A 24,190-nucleotide genomic window follows, 5' to 3' on the forward strand; every position below is an offset into this window, starting at 1 on the left:
TCCAAAGTTCATGAGAGTAGCTAGTGACCTATTGGTTGGAGTTAGGAATGAGCTAACGGCTAATTTTGAAATCTGCAAGGAAATGGGTGACACTGCAGATAAAAGTGAAATCACCAAGACCAATGTCTGGAAAGAGGGTTGCCATTTTACAATCTACGCTCTGTACATTCCACCTACCAGTAGACCTAATTTGTCATGCATTGACATCGCCCAAAAGACTATCGTTATTGTTGACCTAAATACCAACTCTACGAGATGGGGATATAAGAACTATAACCCTGCAGAGTTGAAGGTTGAAGATCTATTGAGTTCTCGTTCCCTTGATCTTATATATAATTCTGATGACCCTCCAACGTATATACATTATAATGGTAGTGGTAGCTCTCTTGATCTTTTATGTTTATCTTCTGATATTAGTATCTTTACCAAGCAAAGAGTTATCGAAAACTCTGGTTCGAGACATAGGCAGGTTGTTGCAACAATAAACTTACCTCAGATCAGGGGCCGTGTTAAAGAACTCAGCTTCTCATCATGGAACTTCAAAAAGGCTGACTGGAGGAAATATGAAATACTAACTAACGATGAACTCCATGAGCAAAACTTTGATTTTATCTACCACCTTAGCAAACTTATTCCTAGAATCAATAATGAGATCGTAAAATGCGCAAAACTCTGCATTTCTAGGGGTAAAATCAATAAATACAAATGCTTTTGGACTTAAGATCTAAACGAAGAAAAAGGAAAAACGAGATCGCCTAAGAAATAAGGCTGCTCTTACTAAGAGACCGGATGATGTCCTTTCCTGGAGAAGGCAAACAGCATCCTTTAAAAAGGCTATTCTGGAGGCCAAGAGAAAATCTTTTGATAGTTTTATATCCAATATAAACTACAGAGAGGATAGCTTAAGAACATTTAAATTTCTGTCCCATCTGAAAAACAAGAAGCCCTCCACTAGAAAAGAGCCAATGGCCTACATGGGCAGACTATTAACTGATGACAAAGATATAGCTAATGCTTTTGGCCAGATTTATGCCAAAGTCCAGAAGAAAAGAAGGTATGCTCGATTAGTGTCAAAACACTTAAAGAAAACGTGTAATATTGCTCTTAAGACAAATTAAGGCGCTGAGTCTAATAATAGTTTTCCTTTCAACTACCAGGAATTACACTGTTATAAATAAGCTATCTATGAAGAAATATCCTGGTGAAGACCATATTCATGGAGAATTCCTTAAATATATGGGTGTGTCGGCAAAGAAGATCATCCTTAAAGCTTTCAACTGTATCTGGGACACTGGATTTATTCCCTCAATTTGGAAGAGAGCTACAACTATACCGATTCCGAAGAAAGATAGGATGTGAGACAAATTGAGAGTTACCGACCGATTTCGCTGACGAGCATAATGGGGAAAACTATGGAAAGGCTTGTAATAAATAGATCAAATTGGTATCTGGAGGAAAATGGTTTGATTGCTGTGCAGCAGGCTGGATTTCGCAAGAATCGATCAGCAAATGAACAGGTTGCCCTCTTTGGTCAAATCGTAAAAGATTCATTGTATAGCAGAAATATCCTTTCTGCGGTTTACGTTGACTTCAAAAATGCATACGACTTAGTGTGGAGAGACCGTCTATGCCAGAAACTCCTAGAGTTTGGTATTAAAAGTAAAATGTTTCATTGGATGAGGTCCATCCTTGACCAGCGCCTATGCAAAGTCAAATATGGCAATAAGCTTTCTAAATCGTATAATCTCCAGACTGGTTTGTCTCAGGGAGCAGTTAGCAGCTGCGTTGATTTGGTTTCCTCTCTGGAATTAATCTAAGATATTAAGTGCCTCCTTTTTGCAGATGATTTGATTATATGGTCACATGCACCAAAAAAGAATGCAGGGGTTATGATTGAGAGAAGATTTAACCAAGCACTGGAAACTCTTTCGACTTGGTGCACGGAAAATAATATGATCGTTAACCTAAATAAAACTGCTGTGCAGTCCTTTTTGTTAACCCACCAGGCCTTCTGCCCTAACTTGATTTATCGAGACATCAAAGTTTCGACAATAAATTAAGCTGGAAGCCACACATCGAAATGCTGACTGAGCAAGTGCTCAACTGAATCAACATTCTGAAACGATTAGCAGGATCAATTTGGGGATGCGCAAGATCGACTCTTAATTTGACCTATAAAACTTTTATCCTGCCCCTGATAACTTACTGTTGTAAATCACTCATAACATGCAGGGAGAGCTCTCTTAAGGACTTAGAAATTATTCAAAATAGGGCTTTGAGAGTAGTGACTGGTGCGGTTAAAACAACCCCAATTGAAGCCATGCTACTCTTGACAAATAACAGACCTATTCAAGCCATTATTGAAGAACGGGCCTTGCTCTTGTTTGAGAAACTCATAAGAAGTGAAAACCTCTTTTGGACTAATTATCAGGCTAAAAAGAGAAACCTGAAAACGCAACTTAGATTCATTCAAAAGGTTCAGTTTTTGAAAGAAAAATTTGAATTTTGCAATGTGATTAAAAATAACTTAAAACCACAAAATCTTATAGAATCAGAAGAAATTATATCAAACCCAAATCTTAAAAATTATATTATAAAGAAACAAACAGCACCTGAAATTTTAAAATCCCTTGCATTGGAGACCATAGAGTTATTGAGTACCATTATATATATTGACATATATATTGAGTACCCAAAACATCAATGGCTACACGTTTATACAGATGGTTCTTACTCTGACTCGCAAATGGCTGCTGGATCTGGTGTTTTCTCTGATCTCTTTTCCTTCTATGCATCTGCCGGAAAATACAAGACGGCCTTCGATGGCGAAGTACGTGCTATATATATTGCATTGAAACAACTGTTGGCCATCCCTTCAAAATTTGTAAAAGTTGTTTTCCTGTCAGATTCCCAGGCTGCAATCCAGGCGATCGGTTCACAGGGAGACATTTTGTTGGATGAAGTGCTTCAGTGTCGGAGACTTATCAGACTTTTGGCACTAAAAAGCAAAAGAGTAGTCATCCAGTGGATTCCCAGCCATTGTAACATCTATGGTAACAAGAAAGCTGACTTTCTTGCTCGCAAAGGGAACACAAATCCTTCAACCAAGTTGCTTTGGATTGTCATACCATTCCACAAAACTACATATAAAAACATAATGAAAATGAATGCTTCTGCTGACCTACGAGAAAGCATAAGGAATACGAACTGGAGTGAGACAGATATTAAGGCAGTGCCAGATAAGCCTCGCCGAGATGCGGTAGCCACCTTTAGACTCCTAACAGGTCATGATTGTCTAGGATAACACCTGCATCGTATAGGTATTTATGACCACCCTCAGTGTCAACTGTGTGGCTCTGGAGCACCAATGAATAGAGAGCACCTCCATTGCTGTAGGAGGCTCCACGGACTTGACTCGGAGACAGCAAGATATTGGCATGTGAGAGAGCTTTTGGGAAGATAACTTCGATCTTTTGTTATTTTCTATTTTTATTGTTATTGCTTGTATTCCCTGCCATTGGAAATAAAAAAAATTATTTAAGATACTTTACGTTTCGTTGGTGTGATTTACGCTACAAAGACAAAGCTACAAGCAAGCTGCTTATAGCCGTTAAATGTTGTTTTCTGCTTAAGCCTATCTTCGAACTAAAAACATGGACCTGAAATGCGAATTTGAAGAAATGTATTGATGAAATTTAAAAATGAACCGTACGATCTCATAACCATTGACTCTTTCAATAAAAAATAATTTTATTGGTTTTTATTTAACATTATGGTTGTCAAATTGCACTAGTTTCATTAGAAACTAGATATATTTCCGCTATTTCAAAATTACAAGCCTTATTTATTTTATCCATACAATTAAGTTAAAAAAAGTTTAATAATCAATCAAAGTTCAAGGATAATTTTTCTTAAATATTATTAATAATAATAAGCTGCATTCTTTTTCGTTGAATTCATCAAAGTCTATAAACTATTAAATTTTTCTGCCCACAGATTCGCAGTTTTAGGTAGAGCAAAGCATCTTGAAGCGTATGCCGCAGCTTAAAAAAATATTCTACATCCATTGTAAATGTTTGTTTTTATTTAGTGGTTAAAGTTAAAATCCACTACGTTAGACGTAGACGTCCTAACGTAGTGGACTTTAACAGTAAAGTTAAAGTCCACTACGTTACAGTTTTCAATTTACAGTTTTTTGAAAAATCTCTTATTTTCACTTACGTAAGTGTGATATTTTTTCACGGGCGCATGCGCTTTTCACCAGAACTGATGCCTGTTCACTAGAAAAGCGCATGCGCAATTACTTAAAATCTTATGCACGGGAGAGTATGGATGATAACATAAATATGCGAAATCTGTCTAATAACTCCGCAGTGTATGGTTATGATGTCATTGAATTCGGATTTTATAAAGTATGAGAAGCCTTGTGTTTTTTATATTAATATTTAATTACCAATATTAGATTTTAACAATTATAAGTTCTCTGATCAAATCGACAGATGTTTTTAAATTGGAATCGACAGTTCTTTTTTAATTAAAATAATTTAAGAAAAATTGAGTATACTAGAAATGCTATTAAATCTAAATAGCCTTATAATCACTGGTATAAAGTTTAAATAAGATCGCAAGTTCAAAAGAGTGAAACGGATTTTCTTTCTTAAAATTTTCAAGGTGATGCAACTCATGTTTTTTTCTTCCAAATTTTATTCTATTGTTCGACTTCTTGACACAGTTAAAGTTATTTTCTGCAAATGTTGTAAAAATGTCTAAATGCCTAAAAAGATATCCTTGATTTTACAAGATACAGTATTGTTGTAAAATCTTTGCAAAATCAAAAATTTAAGCACGTTTTTTTATATACTTCAATACTGATAAATAAAATTATTATTACAAAATAACTTTAAGTAATATAATAACTTAGTACTATTACAAAATAACTTTAGCTTCCAATTAGAAAACCACTGAATTGAATTGAAAAGGGTTAGATCAAGAGATACATTTTCACCGGTTTTAAAATCATTCAAAGATTTACATTTTGTACAGTTTATACAGATTAAAAAAATCGAATTAAAAAATAATCTTATATCTAGCTAAGTCTTGTTGGAAAAAATGATATTATAATTTACTGTTACGTTCCATTATTTAAGGTTCTTGAAGCTATTAACTTTACTCCATTGACATTGTAAGTACAAAACATGAATTTACTAGAGAAGAGTCTCTTGTCACATGACGCCCCTCTTTCTCCCTCAAAATTGTCTAGAAAGAGGGAGCTCATCTTTCTCACTCAAAATTGTCTAGAGAGAGGGACCTCATCTTTCACCCTCAAAACTGTCTAGAGAGAGGGAGCGCAACTTTCTCCCTCAAAATTGTCTAGAGAGAGGGAGCGCATCTTTCTCCCTCAAAATTGCCTAGAGAGAGGGAGCGCATGAAAGAGGGGACTCAGATGTTTAAGACGACGTGAGACTGGGAAATATAACAGGGAGCTTGCTCTACTTGTATTACAGCTCTATAATTGTATCTAATGAATATTTAATGGGAAATAAAACAAAAGTTTAAATAAATGTTTTAGAACATATGATTATCACGGTTTGTTGTTACTTTGATTGTAATATTTTTATTTTTATTGATACAGGGTTGTTACATGGTTCTTTTTTTGTTTGTTTGTTTAGAAACGCAAAAGCCATGTATTTGGTAAATAACTTTACTTTGTAGGCAAAAAATCGGGTTGTGTGATACAACGTTTTGATTCACGGGAAGATGGTCAACGATACTTTACTCAAGAATGGTTTTCTTTTCAGAAATAGCTGTACTTGTGTGAGAAGCACTTTTCGCTTCAGTTTTTTGTGATAAATCTCTTAAGACTAATCTTTAAAACGTTTAACACAATCAACTAAATAACCCTAATTTGCACATTTTCAATTTAATTAGCAGTTTCACTGCTGATAATAGTAATTTTTTCCCTTCAAAATGAAAATGATTATATATTTTTTTAATATTTTTGTTATGAATTAAATATATAAATGTAGCAAAAAATTTTGCCTAATGTAAAAAATAGAAAGATCTTATTTATTAATTTCTTTAAATTGCATTTGACAAAAGAAATATTGAATTTGTACCTTTTTGCTTTGTTTTTCTATCAATACACTTTCTTCTTCCATTATTCTAACAAAGTGTCTACGAAGTATTGTCAATTTTACTGACATATGAAATCCTAAAATTTAATGGAAATTTGTTTAATTCTGTTATAAGTGCATACAATTTATGTATAGTAAGCAGAATAGCAATAACAGTGACAATAAACAGGTATCCTTAAATAACTTTCGGCCTAATGATTAAACTTTCACCCATATTTACCTGTTATGTAGTAAGGAATTTTGAAAGTAATAAATGATGATTAATTTAACAGAAAAATTTAATGCAAAGTATTACTCCTAAAATTTATTGGAAATTTAAATAATTCTTTTATAAGCACATACAATTTATGTATAGTTACCAGATTAATAATAATAGGGACAATAAACATCCTTGAATAACTTTCGGGCTAATGATTAAACTTTACTCAAAATTGCCCGTTATGTAGTAAGGAATTCCGAAAACTCTAAATCATGATTAACTTAGCAGGAAAATTTAATGGAAATCTGATTATTTCTGTTATAAGCACATAAAATTCATGTATAGTTAGCAGAATAATATTAAATAAAAAACAGTTATTCCGATAACTTTTGTCTGCTAGATAAAAAAAAAATAACTGTTATTCAAAGTTAACTATTATGTAATGAGGAATTCAGAAAGCAGTAAATAATGATCACTGTGTATATTACATAAAATTTAAGAAATAGTGTACAGAGAATTCATTTCCTCAGAGGTTGTACTAAATATCGGAGTTTAACAGAATTTTGGTTGTGATTTTACAAAGTTTGTAATTGAAATAATGCATTAAGCTTTAAAATATACCTTTCCAGTCTGTATTTCCACCTGCCCAGTATTTCACAGGGCATTGGTCTTTGTCGTATCCAATCAAACTATGAGCAAGATAGGGCTCGATTTGTTGAAACTGAAAGAGTGGTGAAGTATAAAAAAAAATTATTAACATTCGACGTAACGAACAGTACACACGAAAAAATCCCTTTTATAACTATCACTCTCTTCTTCAAGTGCATAGATTCCAGGCACGCTCTTCTATCTAGTGCTTAGATTTTCCCGCTCTAAGATGTACACTAGCGAAACTAGCCTGTCTGTAATATTCTAAAATATTAGCGAATGAGATATTTTGTGTTATGAAATCAGGCACAAAATCGTACTTCCTCTGAATAAGCATGACTTTTTGTGATACTTTTGGATTCTTGACCAGCAAAATTTGAAGGATAGCCACTATCGGGAAAACATCTAATGTTGAAGATATCTAAATAATTCCGTCATTTGGCCATATAGATAGTTCGAAGATTTATTCTAAAGTAACGGTAAAATAACCCTTAGCTGTTACATGCAATTACCCGTAAAGTTTACGGTAAAAAACCTTTTCAACCTTTAAGGTTATTCAACCGCTTACAACCGGCATACTTTCAAAACCGTACAAAAGAAATTTAATTGGACATTGGAGTTAGACTTTTCATTAGGTAATGGGCATTGGAGTAAGGTCGTGGTTGATTTGTGTTTACCAAATGAATAGTGAAATTTAATTTAATTTTTTTTCTTGTTGCTTTACCTATCATAAGAGAAAAATACTAGGTGTACTTTTACTTTACTTTTGTGTTAAACAGCTTTTGGTTGCCGCTATTTATTCTTGAATGAGACTATCGTACACTTATAATCTAGGGTCTTAAATTGAGAAGTGCAGGATCTTAAAAATCTCTATGTGTTGAAAGAAATGGAGAAAATATTGTGGCGTCAACTCTAGGGCTCGAACCCCTATTCTGTGAGATTGACAGATTAGCCATCCCGGATATAATATGTACCCAGTTGCAATGAACTAAGTGGCTTTATTAGGAAGACCTAATTGGTGCAACAAATTTCTGGTTGTGTTGCAATACTGCATGAAAGCAGTTAATAAACGGTTTTTCTCTCTGTTAATAATTTGAATACCTTCCTATTTATGGTCATTTTACCGTTTTGTTTGAATTTGGTAAAATAACAATTAAATAAATCGTTATTTAACTATTTTTTGAGAAACTTCTTACAGAGCAGCCGATGAAATTTTTCATTCCTTACAATGTAAAAACTGTGATGCAATACTCATCCGAATTTGGTTTTGAAAAACTCTAAAAATTGTGGAAACGGCCACTTTATTTCACGCTCATACCGAATTGAGTGTTCTTGGACATTTTAATTGAAGCAATAAAGAAAAAAGAAAACAATGGAAATGAAAATATGGCCACCGAAGCAGACGTCTTCTGGTGTTACCAGCTCCGGAAGCCATAGAACAAAACCTTTTCTATTGAGAGAGCGGACAAATATCAAAATTAGCTCTCTCAGTACCCCGAAGGTTTTGCAAAAGTCCAGGAAGAAATACAAGAAATACGTAAAATCAAACCAGAAGAGAAAATTCAAACAAAATCATGAGAATTTAATACAAATGTGAAAATACACAAACTCACAGTAAACTGGTCAAACAGCAATTTCATGAAACTAACTCAATGTAAAGGAAACATTTGAAATAAAAGAAAGCAACGCCCTCTTTTATTCACAATATAAAAATGCTGATATTTTTATTAAAAATAAAAACTAATTTTTTCTGTCACTAAATTCTTCCTTCAAACTAATTTCTTCTTTCAAGACTAATATACACCGAAGAGCCAATACATTATGACCACCCTGCTAATAACATGTAGGACCACCTTTAGCTCTCAAAACTGCTAGCACCCGCCGTGGCATTGATTCTACAAGGTGCTGATAAGTAGTCTGAGGTATCTGGTACCAAGTGCTCACCAACTGGTTCTGCAATTCCCTCACATTGCGAGGGAATAGCGTGGAAGCACGAATTTGGTTTTCCAAGTAGGACCACAAATGCTCTATTGGATTAAGGTCAGGCGAATTTGGGGGCCCAGACACGACTTGAAAATCACTGGAATGTTCCTCGACGATTCGACCCTTATGACATGGGGTATTATCCTGTTGGTAAACACCATCCCCCGCATGAAAAACTGTTGCCATGAATGGGTGAACCTGGTCTGCAACTATGTTCAAGTAGCTAACTGACGTCAGTGATTGTTCTATGAGGATTATGGGTCCTAATGTGCCCAATGAAAACATTGTTCCTGGGCGAGAAACCATGAAAACCTGGGCGAGTCCATTGTTATAGATGGAGGGTGGTCATAATGTAATGGCTCTTCGGTGTATATTGAACTAAACTATTAATTAAGCAATATTTATTTAAAATGGCGCAGGGGAATTATCTCGTCATAAAAATATGTTTTATTTCACATGTTTTCTTTCTATATACCAACACTTTTGTTGTATGGGTGATTATTGTAAGGTATAATCATTTTTAACAAATTTCAATATATGATACAGAAAATAAAATTTGAGGAAAACTCTTTACCTTTAGACATCGGACATTCTATGTATTAATTATATATAAACTAATGTTACAAGTTTATTGCTATAGTTTCTGACATAAGGTGATCAAAAATCCTTTTTTTTTTCATTCGTATTTTATTACCGGTTCATCAAACCTCTGAAAGCTTTGATTTTTATTGATAAAAAGGAAAAATCGCTATTCTTATGTTATAAAATAATCTTCTCAATATTTTTGGAGAAATATAAAAAGGAAAAAGTCAAAGACTTAAAGTATCTCTTTTTTTATTGTCTATTATTGTTGTTGCATAAAAATACGTTTAATGACGTGGTTAATGGTAGAATAATTGGCAGTTAATGGCAGAAATTTTTGACGCAGAGTTTGCAAAAATGAAATTTAAATTCGACAGAAATAGAACCGAAAAGTAACATACCTGTAAATAATTCTTATCTGAGTCAGGTCTTTCTGTTAAAATAGTGTCTAGTTTGAAATCTTTTCTCCATTGTAAGTGCTGAAAAATAACATAATTTTTTTTTTCGAAAAAAAGTTTACATATTTTATTTTATATCACACAACCGGCGTTAAGCAGCTAACCCCGTTCTGAGTTTGCGATCAACAATGCTCAATTCCGTAGTCTTGCAATTTTGAAATCAACTCAGAAAACAAAGGTACTCCTGCATCAAGCATTCTAGAGGACTATCTAGGACAAACTATCTGGAGGACTTTCTGATGGAGCCAAGCCGTATCTGAGGTACAAGGAGAGGAAATTCACGAAAGGCTCTCACGGTTAGCACACGGTTAGGATTGTAACATACAATCTTTCTACCACTGAATATATTTTTTACGTCACCACTGTGATCAGAATTCGTATCAACCAGCCCCCGGTGGGATTCGAACCAGGATTACCTCAATCGGATTCAAATGCCTCTGTTCCCCGAGCCACCACGACACAAGTTTATATACAAAAAATACTTACTTCTAAGCATCAATAATTCGAAAATGTAACATGTTCATAATCCAACATTCATGCAACTTTCATACAAATCAACCAAATTCAGCATGACTTGAAGCAATCATTATTACTGAATTTTTTTACCATTTAAAAAGCTATGTAAACTTCGAAATCAATGACAATCCGATGGCGCAAGGTCGGTTCTAAGAAATCGTTGACTATCACGACAATGCAAGGCATCTCTCATCTTAAAAAATCATTTACGACATTGTAGGATTTCTTTTCTTGAGGAGTGATGTCACTCTACCATGAAGCTATCAGAAGAATGGATAACAGGTCGTTGTACAAAATGGAGGATATTTGACGGATAAAGGCCGATTTATTATTTTGGAAAAAAAATGAGATTAATTTTTTATGCAAAAAAAAACGAAATTACTTTTTTGTCAACTCGATAAATATTAAATTAGTTGTAAAATAACATAACATAGAAATTAAGCAGTTTGTGAACGGTCTCTTCAAAAAATTTATTTAAAATTTATTTATAAAAAAAAATTATTTTAATGTTGAGAAGTGATGGCGTCTAGGGAGTTATTGAAAAATTAAACAATTAATGTCAAAACTGATAATTAGGTATTATAGCAAGATTGTTACAAAAACAGGTTTTTAATCCAGAGTAGCTGTAAAGTACAGTGAGTCAGGAAAAAAATGGACTATCCTGAATAACTTTTGATCTATCGATAGGATCCTCACGTTTTAGGATTTAATCTCAATGGTTCAAAAGAGTGACTTCAAATATGCTAATTAATTAGTACAGACGGTATTTTAAGTTACGATATCAGACGCAAAAACGTACTTACCCTGACTAAACATATCTTTTTTTCATTGGATTCAGATTTCTGACACCCAAAATGTGGAGGGATAACAGCAGTCTGGGAAACATGGCCGATAACATGGTCATGAGAAACATAGCGATCCCAAGTTTGGACCCTTTAATGCTGATTTTACTTTTTGCATTTTTTTCTCGTTTTTCAACTTTTTGTATTTTATTTTTTTTTATTTTTTAAAAATATACGAATTTCTTAAAATTCAATTTCTCAAGGACTATTCAACCAATTTCGCTCAAATTTTGCATTTTGCCATTTAAATTTATAAACTTTAAAATGATGTAAGAATACATACTTTACAATTCAAAATTTTTGAACTATTAACAACCTTTCAAACTATCAAGATTGAGTCCTAATACGTAATTAGATCCTATAAATAGATCAAAAGTTTGACTTCTTTATAATAACAGGGCGAAAAAAAAATCTGTCAAAATCATCATGCCACATAGTAATAACATTTCTGGTCCGTTTTTTTCTTCTTTTTTTTCCTTTTTTTTTTTTGGAGCATTACATCTACCACCCAATCTCCTTGGGTGATCAGTAACGCTGTGGCAGCTAAAAGGAGTTTTGTATATAACATCAATCCAGAGAAATTGTTAATATACCGTTTTTTCCCCGTTTGTTATAAAATTGCTAATATCTTGTCCCGTTTTGGCTTTAAAGTCATTTTTGGGCCTATTAACAAAATCAATTTTAAGCCTCTTTAAGATCCTATTAACTTTGTAAATCACTTGGGCATTTACCGCATGCCTTGTCAGTGAGACTTCGAAAACATCGGTCAAACTGGACGCGCTTTAAAATTTAGAGTTAAGGAACATGATAGATATGTCCATTATCAAAAATACAAGAAATCATTAATTTCTGATCATTGTTGGAATTTTGGGAATAAATTCAATTTCAACAATGAAAAAATTACTTCGAACCTAATCACATCAGCTCATATTGATGAACTGGAATCTTGTTTTACCCATATGAATGCCGATTATCTTGTTAACGACATTAGTTCTTCACGATCCTTTCTTTTTGGTGCACGCATGGCATAAAAAATATCACTGACAACGATTCATTTCAGAAAATATTGCAAATTTCGTGTCAAACTACATGCATTTTACCCTGATTTATCTCCTTTCAGCCACTGTACTTTCTCTATCTTTGTTGCACATCTTTTTTCTCTCTTTCGGGTGCTATGATTTTTCTAGGTTTGTTTATCACTAGGCTTATTTTTTCATTTTTCTTTAGCAACTTTATGTTTGATATTTCAAATCGCAATTGTTTCTTTTCATTCACATCTGGGTCCCGCAGTGGACTGATCGTTAAGACACTGTTCCCAGCAGATCACCGAAGTCAAGCATCACAGGCTACGGTCAGTGTGCGGGTGGGTGACCACTTGGATCAGTCTGCGTAGGGACCGAGGGTGTGCGGTATTGGTCCTCGTTAAACTGTTCTACCGTAAAGTGCTCGACTTCACGTGCAGCTCGTCAGGCTACCGAAGCGGGAGTGCCATCTCCTCTGCAGAGGATCAAAATTGTGATGGCATGTCTTCGGATCATCCTACAGGGATGTTTCTCAGACCGTCACCAATAGCCCATTGTGCAACTCTAGTGCGACGTAAATGAACAACAACAACATTCACATCCGGCAGGTCTTGAAAATGGGCACCTGTTTCTGAGCTCGTGAAGCATCATCGGCTGTTATTGCCAATTTATATATTTTTGAAGCGAATGAAGCTTTTAATCAAACAATATTAACAGACAATGTAACAAACAACATTATATTCGTTCTTAATTTTTCAGAAATTTTTTTTTATAAGTTGTAATGTAAAATTAGTAATGAGTAGTAATATTACATATTGATATTTCAAAAGATATTGATCTAAAAAGAAACCAGCTGGATTGATATTGATCTAGAAAAAAACCAGGTAGATTGATATTGATCTAAAAAGAAATCAGGACGTGTTTTAATATACAATCAACTGTTCTATTTACAAGTGTATATCTGATTAGGAAAAATCCTGCGTAATTTGGGTTACTTTTCTGAAAGAAAGCAACCCAAGAACTACCGAGATTTCTGTGTAGCATATACATAAAATAATTCATTTTCATAATTGCTGTTTTATATCGTTCATGTATTCAAATTATTCAATGTATTATTCAATTCATTACATTCAATGACTGATATTTAATTTTTTCTACTGACCTTTTTCAGCATGATTTCTGCCTTTTCCACATTATAGTCTCGAGCTGTGTTGATTGAAAGAAAAGAATATTTTAAACAAAAATTATAAAAGTAAAACTAATAAGTATTTTTTTATTTTACTTAAAAAGCAGTATGAATCAGTAACAATAGATGACAGGACTATAAAAGATCGAGTATCCCTGAGTTTGAACCGTCCTGGCAGAAATTCATGCACGAAAATAGTTGAAAATATAATAATTTCCTTAAAAAAATCTAAGGACGAAATCAGAATAAATATAAACTGAAGTTGTGAATAAAAATTCTGATCATTCGGATTTCTGTTTTCGATAAATCCTCGTCAAATATTTAAATCATTTACTCAGATAAATACATGCATAAAAATAATTGAAAATATTTCAAAAATGAAATCAAAAAGATTATAAAACGAACAATTCTGGTTCACAAGTCACAATTCTGGTTATTTGGTTTTCTCTACTCAAAAAATCATATCTTAGAAAATACGGATCCATCCTGAATAACTTTTGATGTAATGATCGGATTGTCACAATCTGAAATTTAATCTTAGTGGCTCGAAGGGGTGATCTCAAATAAGCTAATTTATATGTGCAAACGATGCTAATGCTAAGTAAAAAGTTACGAAATCATACACAAAAATATGATTTCTCTGAATAAACATGCCTTTTACCTTAAGATCTCTGACCTCCAAGTTATAGGGGGTGGTCGTAATCAAGAAAATATGGTCCCAATAGTTTGATCAGGAGAGGGCTCCAAAGTTTGGATCCCTTAATGTTAATTTCAATTTTTGCGTATTTCGCTATATTTCGAGAACTTTTTAAGCGAATAGAAGGCTTTTTACGCACAATTATGAAATTTGTTTATCCAAAGATAATTCTATGCAAAAAATAACTTTTATTGAAAATTTATTATTCTTTTATTATTTTATTTATTAATGGTCGAAAAAATTTTGAATCGTAAGCTACTCAAATTTTTATATAATTTTAAAGAATATAATATTACTAGGCAAAATACAAAATTTGAGCAAAATTCGAACATTTCCTGAGAGATCGATTTTTAAATATCTAGTTAATATCTAGTAAATATCTAGCAATATCTAGCAATATCTAGTAATATCTAGATATTTACTAGATATTAATATAGTTCGATAGTTTTAATTATGAAATTATCCGACAACATTTAAATTTGGGATGACTTTTGTGATGTAAAATGTTTTGTTATTATTTGATCATTAAGTTCTCAAAAATAAACTGTTACTTTGTTCTTAAAATATTGCATACATTTTTGCAAAGAAAAGATTAGTTATAATTTTTAAATACACACTGGGAAATTTTAATTGTAACTAATGAATAGTATCTCATTTCATTGTAAGTCATAAGGGCACGAACAGTTTTGGGAACCACTGTATAAAATCCTACTTATATAAAACTTAAATCGGCAGATAATACTTTCAATATTACTGTTAAATATAATATTATTAGAAGTAATATTTTCTTTATAAATAAGCCATTGTGTTTCAAGTAATAAAATTTACCACTAAAAATAATTTATTTAAAATCGTTTTTGATAAATATTTGAAAGAACTTTGATATAGAATAAAAATGAAAGATTTTGAGGTTTTGATATGGAATTCTTACCAATGAGAAATCTGTGAAATAAATTTTTATCATCTTTCATGGGTGCATTCATATCTTTCTCTACTCTTGATCTTAACTGAAAGAAAAAAAGAGATTTTAAAATTGCCAAGTGCTTCAGAGAAGTAATGGTTTATGATGAATAAGTTGACATCAAAATTCTAGATTTTGTAAAATTATCAGTACTTTTTACCGTAAAATCCATTTTTACCGTAGCATGTTACGGAACAAAAAATTATCTGATATATATGATTTTTAAAGCAATAATTACCTTCAAATCAATAAATATCACAGTATAATATTTTGTGGTAAAACTGAATTTTACGGATGATACACTCAAAGCACCAGTAATAAACAGTAATTTGACCCGGAGATTTTAGCAGTGAAGTTTTAAATAGAATGCAGTAACAAATGTACAAATATACTTCGTAACAAATATACAAACATTAGTTACAATGGAATATTGTTATAATATTTGTCTCTAATAGTCATGTTTCCTTTTAACAAAAAACTAATATTGCAATTTAAAGTAAATGCTTCATATTGCAGGCATTAATTATCAAGATAAATTTTGTTATAGTTTTGTTTCTAATCAGTTATATTTCCTTCCTTAACAAAGATGTATACTGTTTTATGGTTAAAATGGATTTTGCGGTAAAACGGATTTAAACTGTAATTTGATCGAGAATTTCAAAATGACTAATAAAATGACATATCAGGAATGTCTTATGATACAATTGAGAAAAAAACATCGTAATTGTGTACAGATAAAAACTAAAAGTATAAATTATGATAAATATATATTTTATCTAACATAAGTGTTGCAATTTTAAACGAAATAGATATTTGAATTAGATAAATTAAACATTTTAAGAATAATGGTTTGGTTACACTGTCAAATATAGGATTAATAAAAAAATGTCGGAAGTATGTAACTTAATGAAAAATGAATTCTTAATCGTTAAAATAATTTTAAAATTGGAATTAAAATATTAATTTTAATAGTCATTTGAATTGCAGCAGAACAATTAAGTCAAATAAAGTCGAATCGTAGCCGCAACTAACTCCAGAGATGCAAGGTATGGAAAAAAATTGGTTTTGATGTCAGTTGAGCAACTAGTTTTGTTCATGCTGGAACATGGGGAAAAACACTTTAAAATTGCTAAGTTTTTTTCATTTTGATTACTAGATGTATATAATTATTTACCTATTAATCTGCAGAATGCAAACTTGCAACTAAAGTATTCTTTTTTAATAACACTTCATACGTTATAAAATTTTATTGATATATGAGGTCGTATCATTGATAATTGAGATCAATTGGCTTTTTAATACTTTACCAGAAAGTTTTATTCAATTATTAAAGCAATATTTGCATATATAATAATTTTGAAGATGCTTAAAGTATCCAATTGGTTTAGACACAATTATTTTTCTTATAAAAAGCATAATTAAAAAATTTATGTTTCGAAAGCAGGGATCTTAAAATTAAAAAGTAAAAAGAAAGTTAAGTTATAATGTATTTTTTTAAAAAGTAAAGACAAATTTGAACTTTAAAATTACAGATTTTTCTTGCCAGGCTGGTAGTTCTACAAAAAATTATAATGCATAAATTTTAGAGGATTTTTATTCTAAATAAATGTAATTATACATGCTATAAAAAAATCTTAAAAAAAGTTTAAAAAAGTCAATGAAATAGAACTTAATACTGGTTTAATATTGAATTTTTAACGAAAAATTCTCATATTCTCACGTAAAATTTGATAAAAAAAAGTACAAATAAGCAATTATATCTTAATTTTTAGTTCAAATCACAGTTATAAATTTAACAAAATCGACGTTCAGTATTCTAAGAAATTTCTCTATTAAACTTTTTTTGCAACCCGTGTCAGCATAAGGAAATTTCTCAAAATCAGCGCTCTTTAGAAAATGCATTTAAAATTCAAGAAATTTTTGTGAACAGAAAAAATAATTATTTGAAAATAAAATAAATTTAATTTGTTATAAAAATATGATTTATTCTAACAAAAATAAAGGTTAAAAGAATCGAAGCATAGAAAAAATATTTTAGATTCGTTTTTGTGAGTTTACTTCCGGTTTCAGTTTCATTTGCTTGTTGTAAGCATCAATTCATAACAAACAACAGAAGAAAAATATTTAACTGTTTTTGGAGAGTCAGATAAATTTTTTTATTATATATGATAATAATAATAATAATTTGTTGAAATCGCTGATTTTTACCCAGTTGGAGGCTCTTGAGTCTACTTTAACCATCCGCTTACTAGTGGTGCAACATGTGGACCGCATGTTAGGGTACAAATAGAACACCGTAAGCAAAGGGTTAATATCATTCGATTTTCTAATTTATATTAGTTCTAAATTAATCCAGGCATACATTTGTGAATTACAGTGGAATTTCAAATCAAAATGTAACTTACCTCTGCAATCTTACTCTCAACCTCTGGATCTAGAATTTCTGCGACAGTCATGATATTAGTTTATGGCTTACTTGGTTTTAATTACTAAAAGAAAGAGAACGTCAATTATTAATTTAAATCCTCTATATATAAAATCAGCAACACATCATATACTAAATAAAAGAGTTTATTAATGGTTGTACTAAATATATAACTTAGATATTAGCATAAAAATATATTTTAAACGTATGTTTAAAAATATAGTAGAGAAACATAGCTTTGATTTTTAATCTATTAAAACCTTACATGTTTTGATAAACGAATCTTTGGATACTAAATGATATTTGGATAAATGAATTTCATAATTGTGTGCTAGAAGTTTTTCAATTCGATTAAAAAGTCCTCGAGATATGGCGAAGTTAGCAGAAAGTAAAATTAACATTAAGAGGCTCATAATTTGGTCCACTCTCTCGAGCAAACTATTGTGATCATATTTCCCAGATAAAAGCTACCTCCTATATTTTGAGGGTGGTAAATCCGTATTCATCGTAAGAAAATTATGTTTATTGATTGAAAGTTTTTGTAAATTTTTGCGTCTAATTTCGTAATACCGTCTGCACTAATTAATTAGCATATTTGAGATCGCTCCGTCAAACCAGTATATATATATATATCTTACTATATATAAAATTCTAATGATGGTGTCGCAGTTTTCCATTGTTGTCAGTGCATTTTTATTGGCCAGAAAATCACGTGGTGTGATCCAGTTTTTCCTCATTCGTCTCCTTATTGTTTTGGTTGTAGTCAGCATAAAATTAATAAAAGTCATGCTTTTCTTTAAATATTTTTGAATCCCTAACTTAAAGTTATTTTCCTGTACTGCTATTATTAAGCTTTTAATTCAAGAGTTTAAAACTAAGAGAATTGCTGTTTTCTTATTAGTATTATAATGTAAATCTGCCTTACATTTTAAGATAAAGTTATTTAGAAAGGTGGTCTAACAATTATTATTTTTGAGCAAATAACATTAATATACTGTTATACGATCTGCTACATGCACAATGAGATGCAGGCAACAACAAAGAAGTTGTTAATCTATCCTTCCGTTTGGTAAGCGAAAATATTAAATTAAGTATGTGAACTCATCAAATTTGTTTCAACAATATAATGTTATAACAATATAAATGTTATTTTAAAAAAATGATTACTTAGAAAAATCACTTCTTTTTACCAATAGATCTAAATATCTAATATATATAATTCTCTTACGTGGCTCCCAAATTTTGGCTGTATTTCTTTTCCGCCGGTGGCAACGTTTGCTTTGTTTTGTTTACGTTACTATTTCTGTTACACGGCGAATCGACCCATGATTGCCGCTAAAAATGTCACATGCCAAATCTATCTGAGGTGACTCAACATATAGCGCTTTTAAAAACGGAAACTGAAATAACCAGAGAGCATCAGCTGCGGCAATCTCATACTATTAAGCTAGGCAGAAGTGAGTAGTCTTTGTCGATAGATCTCTATTTTAGTATTTTGTCGAAAGCGCTTTTTTTCGCGAATTTATATATGACGAATTTTGATTTATATCACGAATTATACTATAGCACATTTCTAATAGGTTTAACGAATTACATGTCATTTATTTGAATTCAAATTTATTTTAATGACTTAGTATTTACTAAAAAGATGTAATTTTTTTACATGGATTTGAATGATTGTTTTGAATTCTTAGAATTTTGTGCATTTGCAATGTACCTAAGTTAGTAGCGAGCGAAGCGATCTTGGTACGCGAAGCAAACCATATAAGATTGCGTAGCAATTTTCGGGGGTTGGCGAGCGTTAGCGAGCAGGGGGCGCAGCCCACTAGTATATATATATATATATATATATATATATATATATATATATATATATATATATATATATATATATATATATATATATATATATATATATATATATATATATATATATATATATATATATATATATATATATATATATATATATATATATATTGTGAAGTTAACATTAGATATAAATATATTCTTATTTTCGAAATTCGGGAAAACAAGGGTTATAATTTTATATTTTTTGGCAGGCGTATATATATAGATATAAAGGATGATTCTAAAAAGATGGGCAAAATTTTAAGAGGTGATAGTACACACCCAAGCAAACAATTTTTATCAAAGAATGCATGGTCGAAAACGAAACGCAAAGGTGCTGGCAAGTTGTTTGATGCAAACGCAAAGTTGTTTGATGCAAACGTGAAAGCTCCATTACTGTTGCGAGTTACTGTGCTGCATTACTTGTCGCCAAGCTTTCGGCCGCTGCAGGGAAAGCTCGTGATATGCCTGGTGTGTTTCAGAATGTTCGCCTATCTTTTCTTCGCCGTTGTACTGCGTGCATAGCCACTGCCGGCCACTGTTTTGAACACTTATTGTAATCACATGCCATTAAATTTGCTTTTATAACATAACTTCATCGTTCTTTGTGTGTTTTTGCCTCATATAAGAACATGAACTTTGACGCCCTCTACTCGCGATAACTCGAATCTGATAGGACGGACGAAAAACTTCGACATATCGGAACTTCGACTTACCATTAGTTTCGGTTTTGGACTTGACTTTCAAAATATTGTCGGATTATTTAATTAATGCTTATTAATTACAAATCTTCTAAATGCTTACAATATTTAGGATCATTTTTCGGACAAGCCATTTACGATAAGACTGTTTGAAGCACTTTATGATACCCTGGTCCATCGGCTGCAACTTTGCTGTTGTGTTTGGCGGGAGAAACTGCAAGTTTACTGCTTTCAAATTAGGTAGATCACTCTGCGCTGTGCATTTATCCATAAAGAGTATCACTTTTCTTTTTTTAGCGAAGAATTTCCGATTCAATTTTCTTACATAGCCTTCAAATAAAACTGATGTCACCCAAAACTTTTTGTTAGACTTGTAATCCAAAGGATACGTTTTTACATTCTTGAAACATCGGAAATTTCGGTATTTTCCGATAGCAAGTAAGGGTAATTTCTCTGTCCCAGACGCATTTCCTCCAACTAGGACAGTTAGACTTTCCTTGCTCATTTTACCCCCTGAGCAGTTTTCATCCTTAAACATCATAGTCTTATTTGGAAGACATTTAAAAAATAAACCCATTTCATCAGTATTGAAAACATCATTTTCACTGTATCCTTGAAGTAAATTTGGAAGCGTTTCATTTAACCACTGTTCACATACTTCAAGAGGGACAGCTTTAGCTTCTCCATGAAGAGTGCGAAAGACATTGTGTGTGTGTGTTGCAAAGGAAGAGGCAAGATATCAGCTCCTAGGTTTTTTTTTCTTGCTTTAAAAGATCCAAAAAAAAAGAGTTAAAGGGAGTAAATTTCGAGTAATCGAGAATAATTAACATGAAATTGAAGATACAAGGGTCGGGACCTCATAAAAAAAATCGAGTTACAGTAATATTCGAGTTATCGTACTTCGAGTTATAGCGAATTCACTGTGTGTATATATATATATATATATATATATATATATATATATATATATATATATATATATATATATATATATATATATATATATATATATATATATATATATATATATATATATATATATATATATATACAGTGAAACCCCGATTTTACGTTTTCGATCGGACTAGCGATAAAAAACGCTCGAAGCGGAATAACGTAAAATCGGGATTACGAAAAATCTATGCATATTTTTAAAAATTGACAACTACCAGTTAAATTAATGGAAAAGATTAGTAATCATCACTTCCTCTTTGTTTTTAGCTGCATACAATTTCATCTACAACTCGTTCAATACTAAAAAATTTTTTCAAATTTACTTCTTGATTTACATTTGCAAGTAAAAATTGTTTTAGAGTTTTTATGCTTTGAAGTTTTTATTGTTGTTACCCACCCCCCTATTGACAAATGGAACAGAAAGAATGCAAGAATTGCTCCATGCAGCTGAAAAGCAAGTTTTTCTTGTTCAAAAAACTAGCAAAAGTGAAACTTAAAAAACTAGAAAAGTGTGTGAGAGTTGCAGAATAAAAAAAAAATTAATTTGATCTGTTGGTAGAAAAACGCATCAAGCGGGATTTTCATAAAAGGGGTGACGCAAAATCCGGGATTTTTTAACATTATCGATATAGGCAATTTTCACGGATCAGCAGAAAATGACGCAAGAAGCGGGATAACGTATGAAACGGACAACGTAAAATCGGGGTTCCACTGTATATATATATATATATATAATTCTTAATTCTTTATAAACTACTTTGAAAATTTGCTTTTATTGACTTTTATGTTCAAGTTAAATAAATAATATCAATCTTTAATATCTAAACATAATTATAAACTGAGATACACAAAATATATAGAAGTTTTTTCTAAGCACTGGATCGATATAAATTTTCAGACTTACTTAACGTTGAAGAGAGACAATATGTTAGTGGTCTTTTCACTGGTTCATATGATCAAATATACTAAATTTGTTTGCGCTGTCGGAGGTAAGAGTGTGTTTATTTCAATATACGGTAAAGGTAGACAATTTTAGAAAATAATCTAGTCATTGAAAAAATATAAATACAAAGATAACAAAGTCATCCATATTTTTCGAAACAAGGAAAACCTTGAAATTTATTGGTTTATTAAATTACCTTTTTTGATCCTTACTGGTTATTTGCGAACGTAATTTTATTATTTTCTCAATCACCTGCAATCTTTTTCAATTTTAATTTCATTCGAAAAATCTTTGCGAAATCTTGATTGAAGACGTCATTCAGATAAATTTTTTAATGCTTTCATGCAAATCAATGTATGTGAAGACAAATATACCGATTAAGACTTCATCAGATTCTTAAGATTTACTTGGAAATTATCCAAAAGGAGATTGTTGTTAGAGATAATAAAATATGATTAGTAGCATGTGTTTTATTTTGGAGTAAGCATGTTTTTTTCTTACACCGAAGTCCAGCAGTGGACTGATCGTACAGGACGCCCCAGAAGAACACCGAAGTCAAGCATCACTGGTTACTGTCAGTAAGCTGGTTGGTGATTACTTTGATCAGCCTGCGTAGGGACCAAAGGAGCGCGGTATCAGTCCTCGTTTAACTCGACTTCTCACGCAGGTCGTCTGTCTACCAAAGCAGGAAAGCCATCCCTTCTGCAGAGGTTCAAAATTGAGATGGCATGTCTTCGGATCATCCTCAGGTCTCCCAGACTGTCGCCAACAGCCCATTACGCAATTCTAGTTTGACGTAAATAAAGTACTTACCTACTTCCTTAAACTGAGAAAAACGTATGGTCAAAGCTGCCTTCTGTCTGTATAGGAACACTAAAAAGCACGGTAATTTTTACCGAAACGCCATAATAGGATTTTATAATGTGTGATTAAGTTTGGTAATTTTAACATGATACCTTAGAATATGTTAAGAAAACCATTTACTCAGTTGCATTTAATTTTCAGTTTTGCTATTTCTGTTAAAACTATCAATAAACATGGTTTGTATTACCACGCTGTTAGGTTGGAAATGTGGTAAAATTTAGTAATTTTAACCGTACCAGTGTAGTTTGAGATGACAAATAAATGCTCAGTTTAATAGCATCTATTCAAGTACCTCTATTTAGTTAACGTCTATTCATCAGTCGCTAACTTTTTTTTCTTCAGTTAATTGTTTTTTCGCGTTCGTTTTGTTGTGTTAATTATATTTCAGTTTTTAAGTCTCTGTAAGCGTAATTATGATTCTGACAATATTCTGACTTGTCTCGTACTTTACTGACTCTTGTGTTTCCATCTTACCGTTATTATATTTTATTTTATATTTTATTTTATAACCGTCATTGAAAAGCTGACACGCTCTCAGGAAAAGAAAAAGAGGATTCAAAAAGGCAGGCTTGCTGGCGATCCATGGCAACACGTCGGAAAAATTGGCAAGGAAGACAGAAGCAACTCCAGGGAAAACCCTGGTTGATGTAGGTTCCTCACCAGTGACCTCACCAAAATCCCCCAACCAAAAGGCCTCAAAGAATTTAGTGAAATCTTAAAGTTAGCAATAGTAGTTACTCAGAAAAAAGAATTTAATAGTTTGAGTGTTCAAACATAATAGGCGAGGCATCAATAAAAAACATAGAAAAAAGTTAACAAACATTTTGTGATGATGAAAAGTACCAGATAGAATCTTGACCGGAATAGAATCTAGAAGACATGCCAATGCATAGTCAGTAAGATATGCATGTCATTACTTGTCTTATCACCTGAGATTTTGAGCACTACTTTATGCTCATTCCCTTAGCATTTGGTTTCTCATCGTGCGTGTGAGAATCATTAGAAACTACTTCAAGAAAAACTGCTTGCTTGTTGCAATAGGTTAATCGCATGCGGTAAGAATGGCCCCTTGAATATGAAACTTCGGATAAAATCTTAAACAGGAAAATGATATTTTATTTAAAGCTTAATATCTTTAAACTTCCTCCTAAAGGAATCCATATTTTCCTTTCTAATGATAGAATAATATTTTAATTTAATTTCAAACAGCCCTTTGCACGGGAC

The 24,190-nt window shown here is 31.8% G+C and overlaps 1 protein-coding gene across 1 annotated transcript in view; it reads right to left on the reverse strand.

The window, feature by feature from the left end:
- The window catches only part of LOC139426000 (retinal-binding protein), a 51,484-nt gene extending 29,300 nt beyond the window's left edge, over positions 1-22,184 (reverse strand). The window contains exons 1-7 of the mRNA XM_087168191.1: positions 22,064-22,184; positions 17,634-17,717; positions 15,199-15,274; positions 13,547-13,590; positions 9,948-10,025; positions 6,955-7,054; positions 6,117-6,211 (exon numbers count right to left, since the gene is read on the reverse strand). Coding sequence (XP_087024317.1) covers positions 6,117-6,211; positions 6,955-7,054; positions 9,948-10,025; positions 13,547-13,590; positions 15,199-15,274; positions 17,634-17,684 — 444 coding nt within the window. The 5' untranslated portion in view covers positions 17,685-17,717; positions 22,064-22,184. The remainder of the gene's footprint in view (positions 1-6,116; positions 6,212-6,954; positions 7,055-9,947; positions 10,026-13,546; positions 13,591-15,198; positions 15,275-17,633; positions 17,718-22,063) is intronic.
- Positions 22,185-24,190: the final 2,006 nt, after the last annotated feature.

The sequence above is a fragment of the Parasteatoda tepidariorum genome, chromosome 7, assembly GCF_982258835.1.
Source record: "Parasteatoda tepidariorum strain Cologne lab strain chromosome 7, Ptep-v5.0, whole genome shotgun sequence".
Taxonomy (NCBI): Eukaryota; Metazoa; Arthropoda; class Arachnida; order Araneae; family Theridiidae; genus Parasteatoda; species Parasteatoda tepidariorum.